Source organism: Myripristis murdjan, chromosome 16, assembly GCF_902150065.1.
Source record: "Myripristis murdjan chromosome 16, fMyrMur1.1, whole genome shotgun sequence".
In the NCBI taxonomy this organism is placed as follows: Eukaryota; Metazoa; Chordata; class Actinopteri; order Holocentriformes; family Holocentridae; genus Myripristis; species Myripristis murdjan.
In genome coordinates this window covers 17,198,579-17,210,102 of record NC_043995.1, presented here as the reverse complement: position 1 = coordinate 17,210,102, position 11,524 = coordinate 17,198,579, and the positions used below count along the sequence as shown (strand labels likewise).

At 40.2% G+C, this 11,524-nt stretch overlaps 1 protein-coding gene across 1 annotated transcript; it reads right to left on the bottom strand.

The window, feature by feature from the left end:
* Positions 1 to 3,124: 3,124 nt before the first annotated feature.
* Positions 3,125 to 11,247, bottom strand: hibadhb (3-hydroxyisobutyrate dehydrogenase b). Its single transcript, XM_030072922.1, has 8 exons — positions 11,159 to 11,247; positions 9,713 to 9,873; positions 9,497 to 9,606; positions 9,295 to 9,416; positions 5,656 to 5,789; positions 4,678 to 4,754; positions 4,405 to 4,561; positions 3,125 to 3,868 (listed from the first exon to the last, which is right to left on the bottom strand). The coding sequence occupies exons 1-8, from the start codon at positions 11,226 to 11,228 to the stop codon at positions 3,710 to 3,712; spliced, it is 990 nt and encodes a 329-aa protein (XP_029928782.1). The 5' UTR covers positions 11,229 to 11,247; the 3' UTR covers positions 3,125 to 3,709.
* Positions 11,248 to 11,524: the final 277 nt, after the last annotated feature.

Here is an 11,524-nt window from a genome sequence, read left to right as displayed (position 1 = left end):
TTCACACACTGCAATGCGAAAAGGGCTTTTTATATCATACACGCAAAGGGCAAGCATAAAAATACACAGTCACACATGCGAGCACAATTTTGTATTTTATGAAGTATAGAAACGAATTCCTTATTTAAATAGGCTTGTGGTGAAAGGCTAAATGAAAAGGCTGTTTAAATCACTTTCAAATGAATGTTCCTCCTGTGAGAGCAGGACGCTGAGATAGTTGGATTTAACAAAATTGTATTTTCGGCCTACTCTAATAGGCCTAAGTTTTTGCTTTTTTCCTGTTACATTTCCATTTAAAGGTACAACTAGGGACGTAATTGAATCTATTCCTACATAGCAATTTAACCACCATAACATACCATTAACCACCAAGTTGCGGAATAAAGTTTATCCACTTTTTTGGGCTATAAATCTTTATGATCTGAGTTCATAGCGTATAGGAAGTAGCTTATTATTTAAGGAAAACAACATAAAAGTAAAATAAAAAAAGAAACAGGTCTATACCCTGATGAATTTCGACTGTATTGACAGTTTTAATATTTATGATCACCGAATGCACGTCGTAGCACTTTTTTGTCGTAATTTTCCACTACATCATGGTGCGATTTAGTGGAAAACAAAAGTGGCAACAACAGAAAACAAAAATAATGGACTGTCTGAGCCGCTAAATGAACACAGGCTGTTCAGGCTTGACAGGAAACACCTCAGCCACGCTGTTCCCACCTTGGCTGTCATTTCTAACTGCACATTTAGCAGGTCTGAGCTGCCTTACAAAAGAATCAAGCTTGTAGTGATGTAGTGAGTGGTAACAAGACTGAAAATGACCCAAATCACAACAAGATCATACGATATTGACAAAGTAGCAAGTTCTTCTAAGACGCAGAACGTCTGTCACCAAGGAAACTGACACACACACACACACACACACACACACACAATACAGACACATGGGCACACACACACACACACACACACACACACACACACACACACACACACACACACACACGCCGACCTGTCAGGCTTAACAAAAAGCCAAACTGGAGGCTGTATTTTGAAAAATCTTCTCTCAAAAATTAACACTCCTATAGAATACCAATAATTGTAAATGGCTTAAGGAGCAGTTACTGCGGATAAAACGTAGGTCCCAGTTTGATAGTACTGGCAATTATTTTGAAATTAAGATTCATTATCACATCGGCGATGTCGAAATCTATTTGATACCAATTAGAACCAAAACGGGAATCTACAGTGTGATTTATTTAGATATTTAAATATTTGGAAATGCTGCTACTGAGCTACAGGCTGGTCTCTCAAGCTGCCTAATGTAACAGAGCAGACACGGACTGAATAAGAACAACTAATTCCTCAAGAAAAAAAAATTATCGAATCCTCTTATCTATAGGCCTATCTGTTATATCTATATCCATGCCTAAAGATAACCCTGTATCTGTGTGTATATTTTTTCCTCATATTTTCTTTGTCTGCATTGTCCTGACGTGTCCAGGTCAAGGCTGCTGGACAAATAGCTTTGAGTTAAAAGAGTGTAGCTTATAATTAGTTTGCTTGGATAGCTTAAGTACTAAATGCAGGCCCGGCTTCAGGAATTTCGGAAATTTAGGAATGCAATTATAACTTTATAAAAACCCCAGGAATTTGCCGGAAAAAATGAGAGGAAAAAGAAAAAAAAGAAAAAAAAATAGGCTTACGAGGCCTTAGGTTGTAAAGTCGGCTTCAGAACGGCAAAAGTCATTTCAAGCACCATAAAAACATAACACAAAGATTAAGGGAAATTATGACAGCGTGCAATATACAGTATGCAACTGTCGCGGTGCTAATGCACGAAGTTATAAACTAAATTCTTTTTTGATTGTGTGCCTTTCAGCAAGAGAAAACATGCAGATAGAAGAAACGTTTAAAAGGCGAACACACTCGGCCTCTGAATGTCAAAGGAACATTTGGCGTTTATGTGAAAGTCTGTCCCTGTTATTCTAACTCTATGTGGCGTCATGATGCTGTGGATTATAGACACAATATACAAAACAAAGATACCAGTCGACACAATGGTGAATGTACTGGTTATGAAAAAGCGCACAAGACAAATTTGATGAGTCTGGTGTGCGCTGCAGCAGATGATGTCAGGGTGGCTGTCACTCGGAGGAAACTATTGGACGAACAGGCCTGAGACCAAAGTGCTGCTCTGTTTGCAATACCTGCCAAGTAGATAACAACACAGCTCTTAGCCTACAGTGCTTAATGGACTTTTTATGGGTTTTCTTGTGATCGTATGACCTATGGCATCTTGGCCTCTCAGTGGCTCTTGGCAAACTAGATCAGAAACATGCCGCCCTCTTTTTGTCGAAATGGAGATAGAGGAAGGACACAGCCTGGTGTACCGCTCGACCCAGCAGTGTACTGTGCAAGTCCAAGCTGAAACATTTCAAGTACATTCATTCACAGATGTGGATGAAAGCAGCAGGCCCCAAAAATAAAGAGCTGCTTAATTGTAAGCTTTGGAAAGGAAATTCTTGCATCGGGACATTGCCTCCTATGATATTCATGGCAGATCAAAAAGTGTCAATTAAGCCTTTAAACACATTTTTGAAAAATGCCTGCGTTTTTGGCCTTCCTGTTTTTCTGCTCCGTGGCTTAGCATCCCTCCACTGCATGAGCTCTGCAGCTATAGGGCCTAGAGGAAAGAGTTGGCGTTTCCACAAGTTAAACATTTTATCCAGGCTACCAATTAAGTGGGCAATAAGATGCAAACTACAACATTTGGGAGCCATTAGTTTAGAGATTGTGCATACAACTACGTTACCTCATTAGTTTAACTTTTTTTTTTTTTTTTTTTTTTTGGAGTACCGAATTTCAAGCTTTTTATGTGTGGGTCTTCTGTTTAAATATTAATTATCCTTACAGTTTCTTCAAAACACAATTTTAAATTAGGCAGAATAATTCACCATGTTATAAATTTGCTCCTGGTAAAAATATTGTGCCTTTCTTTTTACTGGGCCAGCGTTTGTCCAGTTAAAACGTGTAGTTTTGTTTTTAAAAATTCACTTCAGGTAATATGCAGTCAGAGTTTGAATTTTAAGGGTGCATTTGGGATTAATTACGGACAAAGTGTGATTAAGACATTACATTGTCTCCTTTATTTTCAAACACTACGATATGACTTGAAGATCTTATATCAAAGTAACAAATCCAATGTCAAAAGAAATGACCCTCATGAACAGGAAAAGGAAGAGCGGCAACAAAAAGAAATCCATGATCACAATCAATAGATAAATGTGTTGTGAGCAAACCGTTTTCTCAGTTGTCTAGTGTTGGCATATTCATGAAATGATCAAAAATTCCCACCATACTGTCTACAACTGAGTAGTAACATGGGCACAGTTGTCTCTGCTAGTCAGCCTAATGAGCAGTGAAGATACTTCACATATCTGAAAATTCTCTGGCTTTTAAAACTTAAAGGAGTGTTGCTTTATATAAAGGCAAGGTCACACAGGAAAACATGATTTCCGACAGGAGATAGTGCTCATATGATCTGTCACATCGTGCTGGAGCCATCTTGACTTTGTCTCGATTCACAACTTGGGAAGAAACAGTCCTCGGGGGCAAAATGCACCCTTATACTACGCTACGTTAGTCCTGTGTGGAGCAGGGCCAGGCCTGGTAAGGCTGTGGACGGGATGGAGACTGACTTTCTCTACTGGCCCTCCTCCTCCCGCAGAAACTGGAACACAGAGGAGAAATCTTTACTGGCGTAGCCGCGGGCACACATCATGCGGTATATCTGGTGGGCCAAAGAGCCGAGAGGCACTGGGGTCTTTGTGTTGGTGGCTGTGTTCTGTGCGAGCCCGAGATCCTGGAAAAGGAGGGGGAAAAAAATAATAAAAACATACATAATCATAAGTCAAGAGAGACAAATACTAAGCTCTTCCATCAAAACTACTGCAGCAATAAATCTATTCTCGACATCACAGGTCTGAGAAAAATTGTCATGTTCCCCGTCATTTAAATGAGAAACATTTAAAGAAAAAAAAAAATCATGAGCATAAGCTACAGAATATGCCACTGAGTCATGATGATGCATAACTAATATTTTAAATGAATAATAATCATCCCCCTTTGAGCCAAATTTTACAGTATTGTTTTTTGTAATATTAGCAAAATGTTATGGTTGGTGAGAATAATTTAGCACTTTATTTCTGGGCACCAGTTAAATCAAGTATTCGTTAAATATGTTTTCTTTACTCATATTGGTAATGACGAATACAGCTACAAACCGAAACACTAGTATTTTTGTGGAAACAGTCATGCTCAAATTAAAATGTGGGCCCAGAAAATGAATGTGTCACTCGCTCAGGAGTCCAGCAGGGAGCAACAGGATATTGTACTGACCTTAGCCATCAACTGGGTGCCAAAGCCTCCTTGGTAGTTGTTCCCAGAGGGGACTCCCTCCATGACTCCAGGCACAGGGTTGTAGGTGTCACTGGACCAGCACCGCCCTGAACTCATGTTCAAGATCTTGGCCAGCAGCTTGGGATCAAGACCAAGTCTGTGAGAGAGAAGGAGGAAAAAAATACAGCAGTGTAATTAACATTTCTCCCTCTCCTGAAGGTGATAATTACATTTTCAGTTTCCCATTAATTAGTTACCAAGATAAACCCCCACCTGATTCCAAGATTCATTGCCTCTGAAGTGCCGATCATTCCAATGGCTAATAGCATGTTGTTACAGATTTTAGCAGCCTGTAACAGGAAGTGGAAATGGCAGTGAACAACACATGAACTACAATATTTTTTAAAGTGTTACTGCAACTAACAGATTGAAACATAGACACAACACATGAAACAATGCATTTCTGTTGGGGGTGTAATGATTTTATGGCCTTGCACAGCCATAATCTGATTTTCTTCACAAAACTGTGGCAGTGCTGTTGGCTTCAAAACAGAAAAGGGCATTTATAGAAGTTCATAGCAGGTGATTGGACCATCTGTCTCATTAGCCAACTCGTCCATTCGTCCAGCCAATAAGCATTTCGGCAAGCATAATCGCTGGCTTGTTAGCATGTTGGTATGCGATTCGGCCACCTTTGCAATGGCAACCTATTATGCTGTTGTTTTTGTAATTGAATTAGGCAAACTGTCTAGTTGTGCTGTCATCACTACCTACGCCACCCATAGTCCCTCACAGGAAGCTAACTGGTCCAGGCGTTTGGTGGCTTACAATGACGCCAGGGTCAGAGCATGCCACAATGGTTTCACAAATCAAATGAAAGTTATCTTGCAAGATCACCTGGCTCTAAGAGGTTAGAAATTTCACGCTGAAACAAAAAGCAGTGTTTCCTGCATGCTGACTTCACTGAATTGTGTGGTGAAAACAGTGATAACTCCCCATACACACACACCCCACCACTCACCACAGCTCTACAACCTATACACAGGACAATGGCAAAAGCCCCATACCACGCATTTAGATTGTGCTTTTTGTACTGATTGGTAAAGTAAAAAGAAACAACTTCAATTAGGAATAAGTTCCTAAAAACAGAGGGTCAAATAGAATCCTGAACATTCATACCCATAATTTCTATATCCATAATTATGAAGGCATCTTGACATCGACAGGTAGTATGAAAATATCTGCTCCTACCTGTCCAGTCCCAACTTGACCACAGTACACAACATTAGCTCCCATGCAGCTGAGCAACTCCTTGGCTGCAGTGAATTCTTCCTCCACTCCTCCCACCATGAAAGTCAGCTTCCCTGAACTGGCAGCCCCCACACCTGTGAAAGGGAAACCATGCTTTAACGAACATGTCATGTGTTAGCAAATAATCTTGACTAAGATATTCTGCTCAAATGTGCACAATTCAGATGAAAACAAGTGAACAACAACTGAAGGCAATGAGAAACAGTAAGAAATGCTCATCATATCCATTCTAAGACAGCAAACATCTAAAAACAGCGGCTCTGAAGTAGCTCTGGCTAACATCTACTTGGGATAGTACCTTCAGTCCACTTGAAGATACAAATTTGACGATGTGTGGAAATGAGTGGTCCTAAGCTGCAATCTTTGTTGCATATGCCAAGATAAAGGAGTAATATTTCACCCAAACACTGTACTTCCCCAAACTATTTAAGTAACTACTGAAGAATATTTTCCGCAATGACAGTGTTTTGTTCAACAACGTGCCACCAGTCACACGGCCAAGTGCACCATACAACAGCCAGTAGAGCTGTCTCCTGTGCTGAAGAGCGTGCGAGACCAGAGCAAAACAAATGTAGGAGATAATGAGGGAAATAATGGATTTTTGATGCATGAAGGAAACATGTGATTATGCTGCATACGCTGTTTAAGGAAAATTTGATGTGATGTCCACATAATGTTGAATAGTTTGGAAGAAGGCTGACTGCAGGCACTGACCTGCTGTGTGTTTGGTGGTCCTACAAATTAAGGTAGTGGGGCTTCAGCTGAGACATGGGTCAGTAGATAATGACTAATTTTCCCCATTTAAAATTTCTTTAAAACTATTGGAAATATGATTATTCACACACCAGCACCTCATCAAAAGGTTAGTTTCCCAGTTTCCCCTTCTGATTACATGACTATACGAGATTATACGAGATGTGAGCAAGAATGACCATATGAAGGTCATAATCAAGTTTTGAATGTATACTTACACAAATACATTATACCTCATCCTGCATTCACATCATGTGAGGAGATTAGAAATAGAACTTTCCAACTAGAAAAAAACAAAACAAAAACAAAAACAAAACAATCCATGCCTGATTTGCAAGTTTGACTGTACTTTAAGGATTTGTTGATCGATACAGATATTGTTTCTTTATAACTTTTTTTCACAAATATGGAAATAACTAAATGAGGACATGAGATGGATTCCTGCTATCAAGTGTAAGGCATGAAACATTCATTTTAAATGACATTACCTTTAATTATAGTTTCACAAACTACTTTCAAATATTATAAATCATATTTCATAGTCGATGACAATTGTGCTACTTAGATATGTTGGTGGTTGACATTCCTATATTGGTATAGTGATTTTAATAAAAATGAACTGTAGGAGCAGCTATCAAGTGTGGGAAAAAAAGAAAGAAAAAAGTAAAAAGCACAAGTAATGTCAGTTACTCCTATATGATGTCGATGTAGCACTAGCCCACAAACAGTAATTTATCTGTAGTAAACAAATCAGGGCAAAGAATTTAAAATGTGGAGCCAAACAGGGGTAACACAAAGAAAAAAAAATCATAATCTCTTTAGTTGTTTTATAAAGACCAATGAAAATGCTACAAGGACAGCCGCATGGCAGATCCAATGTGTCGCTCAAGGCAAGCAATAGCTATATTTCTGCCTCGAGTGGGGCAATCGGACTAGGTCTGCTGCATTCTGAGTTACGTCCTCTGGTGAGACGCCCGAGCTGTGAGAAAACAGGTTTGTTGATTTTCCATTATTGCTCCAGTAAAAGCATTCCTTTCAACTGTGCAGCTGCCAAAACCTCACTGACGCATTCAATGTGGGAGCTGCAGCAAAATGACAGAACAGAAAAGTAAATGAACATTGTTGTTTACCATGAAAGAAAGCTCAGACAGCTACTACCTAATTATAAAGTCTATTTCAGACAAGGAAAAAAAAAAAACTCATCCTGGCAAAAAAAACCTGACAGATGGACATTTTTGTCAAAGTGAGCCGGTTTGTTTTGAGGTGTCCGCTGGGTGTGTGTGTGGTCTTTCCCTGTGATACAACTCCTGACTACGATGCGGTGCTCTGGGCAAACGAATGACAACACACTCAAGTTTCTGCTCTAGACCCTCGTCCTCTACTACAACTGAGCTCCATCACTGTGATTTCAAAGCTCTTCCTTTAGCAAGGGAAACATTCCAATCTGAGAAAATGAAAGACAGCAGTCATTTATCTCATCTGTTTCTTAACTGCGCGCACACACACACACACACACACACACACACACACACACACACACACACACACACACACACACACACACACACACACACACACCCCAATCAGACACATGTTGACTCAATTATACCCCTGCCCCCTTGCGTCCTTTTATGTTTAAGATCCTCTTGCACTGGATTAAATAGTCATTGCCATACCACTCTCTACTTCTTTTCATTTCTGCCTGACCACTGGAGATGTTCAAAAAGTTTCATTTAGGAGCTGAAGCTTGGCGACTGACATCATACACTTAGCTAGGACATACACTACACCGTTAGCACCGTTTCATCTGCCGCTGCACACACAAGTTCAGCGTGGAAAGCAGGACAACTTTAATCCATGTGCACTACCACAGGAAGGAAGCATATAAATCATTACTAATCTTAAAGGCCTGATCGTTAAAAAAAGGACCAACTTCAATGCAAAGAAAGTGCCTGTCCTGATGTTCAGAGGCCCAGTTCAAACAAACTGTGTGTGTGTGTGGACCCCCAACACAGCTGAGAGGACGCACTTTACAGCTAGGAACATTTCTAAAAGGCAGAATCTGCCTCTTTTCATCTTTTCCCAATAAATGATGAAAATCTACGGATTCAGTTGCTGTTGGTATTTGAACAGCAAAACTGGATATACCACTATTATGGAACAGTGTATTAAAATGCCAATAGCTATTTTATGTTCAACTGAAGATAACACTGAGCCTGCAAAACATGTTCAGTTAGTGTGCAGCCCGTGCAAATTAAATACTCTTCTCCAAATTCTTCAAACATTCTCACACAATGCAGTCGTGCATCCAGTTTTCTTTTCTGAATCAAACAAAACTGGAGTACTGCAAAGTTATGTGATATTTCTGGGAAAACAATTTGCTGTAACAATGTGAAATAAAGTGTTTTCATAAATAAAGTATGTGATTTCTTGTTTGCACACACGGAAGAGGTCTCTTGTTGCTCATCTGAGCTGCTTAAATTGCGAGGAATGAAGCGTTATTTCTGCCATTTATATAAATGAAATGCATTTCAGTTACAAGTTGCATTCACTAAGACGGGACAGCAGAACATTTAGAGTACGTGCTGACACGTTTATGTTGAATACAGCCCAGCAGACTCGTGAAATGAGAACTATGAAGACTCGCCTTAAAATTACATCCATATTTGGCGTGACTGTATTGCGGTTGGTTGTGTATTGGCTACATTCCTATTTTAATTAATGCAACTCTGAGAGTGGCTGGTAAATTGTATTGAAGGCTATTAACAAACAAACACAACCTGTCTTGATTACAATATAATTTAGCAATAAATCAAATCAAATTACCTCCTGATACAGGCGCATCCATAAAAACTGCCCCCATCTTCTCAGCAGCAGCTGCCATCTCTTTGGAAACAGATGGGTCAATGGTGCTGGAGTCAATGAGAAGTGAGCCTTTCTTCACCTTCCTGTTGGATTAAACACACGCTTTAGAAATTGACGTAATCGCATTGGACATCCGTGCACAGACTGAGGCAGAAAGTTTTACTTGAGAATCCCATTGGGTCCAGTGTACACGTCAATGACATTGGGACTAGAAGGGAGCATGGTGATGATACGGTCTGCCTTGTCAGCTACTTCAGCAGGATTATCCAGAATCTGACGAAACACACACATTATCATGTAATAAGATGTGACCACACAGGTTACAACTTGGAAGCCATTCAATGATCAAAGTTTCGTGTGTTTTAGTATTCAGTCGCACCTGAGCACCAAGCTCTTGCAGTTCTTTGCAGGACTCTGGGAAGACATCTGTGGCGATGACCGGGTATCCGTGCTTCAGCAGGTTCTTCGCCATTGGGTTTCCCATGTTGCCCAGTCCGACGAACCCCACCTGTGTCTTTGAGGCCATGGACCTTGTGGAGACTACAACAAAATAACTGAATGGGTAAACAAGTTTCGGTACTTAAAAGACACTAGTGGTGGAAAAAAACTAGCTCATTAATCAATTTGCCAGGCAAACAGAAAGTAATTTTGATAATCATTCTGTCTAGTAAACACTCCAAACATTTATTTTTCAGCTGCTGGTCAGACAACATAAGGAATTTTCAAGGTATTACTTTGATCTCTAGTAATTTGTGACAGGCATTTGAATTAGGTTGTATATTTTATAGCCTAGATAATGATTGGAGGGGAAAGCAGCCCCAAAACTTGCATTACCAAATCACTGCATACCAAATCACTCTCTCCCCAACACAATTCCTTGTTGCAGATAAGATAATTACATAAGTGAAAACATAATTACATAAGTAATAATCTGAATAATCAAATAGTAATGTTGGCCTAAACATTTTGAGGTGGTCCTAGCACCAATGAGCCTTGCTTGCCTGTGATGTATGCAAGAGGCTAATAATACACATGGAGGAATTATTTTAATTCACATGTGGCTGCCCTTCAGAGTCAAAGTCACTTGACAGCACCCAGGCTTTATCAGTATTTACTTAAGCCTGTCTTGATAACGCATTTAAAGAAATATGCTTATTCCAATCTGGGTGCTTTCTTTTGAGAAATATTTCAAACTATTAATCCTCAGATTAATACAGTGAAAACAGACGGATGTATACAGTGATAAACACACTAACTTATGAGACTGTGCCACTGGGTTCAGCCATATATCTGAGGGATTACATTACACTGCGCCAGGATACCTAATGACATTTTAAATCATGCACTTTTCCGCATGTGCAGAGAGGGGGACGTCAAGTTTTGGTTATTTCTCTCAAGTCTGTTCAGAATGCTGCACCTCCCATCTCTGGATAGTGCACCATGGATGAAATTACATAAAGTCCCCTATATAAAAAAAAGACTGCTGAGTGTAGGACATAACCTATGATGGCAAATATGGCCCTGGTGAAATTTTGGACACCATGGTTGTGGCGTGTGCAGCACGGACAGACGACATGGCATATTAAAATAGAAACGGGACAATGGAAACACATCTGCGCTTAAAGCCGCTAGTTAGTGAAGCACAGCCTCTGCTGCAGAGCCCAGCTTAGCTCGGTCTGCCGAAAATCACCTCAAACTTCTGCTCTAGCGCTACAGGCAACTCTTGTGTTTCATGTACAGCGAGTCTCCGGGTAAAAACTCCAACCCTTAAACTAAGCGCAACCGAGTACACGTCGTTTAATAGTTCAAGTGTGACTTTCCTTACCAAGTGCAAAGTCAACATGTTTGTAACACCTTCCAACTAGGCACCGAGACCCTCTTAACACAGCGGCCATGCTTCTTTTCCTCTTGACCTTACCTACATGTGACGTAACGGCGACGTGACAATTTGATGGGCCATCCCTCCAATCACAGAGGAGCCACCGAACACGGCCTCCCACAACCGTTCAATCAGATGCGCGGGTGGGCCTCGCTAATGATTCCTGATCCGACTAACATCACCAGTTACACTTTTTCCTCCTAAAGTTAATTTTCTGATTAATGTTTGTCATTTCACTAACAGTACATTTCATAACAGTGGTGATGATGTTCCCCGCGTGGTCACGGTGCCCATCAAAAGCTGTCAATTCAT

Excerpts from the sequence above, each read along its gene's own strand:
- hibadhb (XM_030072922.1), bottom strand. The coding sequence starts at position 11,228 with ATGGCCGCTGTGTTAAGAGGGTCTCGGTGCCTAGTTGGAAGGTGTTAC. Across the intron at positions 5,790-9,294 it reads GGATGCGCCTGTATCAGGAG|GTGTGGGGGCTGCCAGTTCA; the intron begins GTAATTTGATTT and ends TCCCTTTCACAG. Across the intron at positions 4,562-4,677 it reads GCAATGAATCTTGGAATCAG|ACTTGGTCTTGATCCCAAGC; the intron begins GTGGGGGTTTAT and ends TCTCTCTCACAG.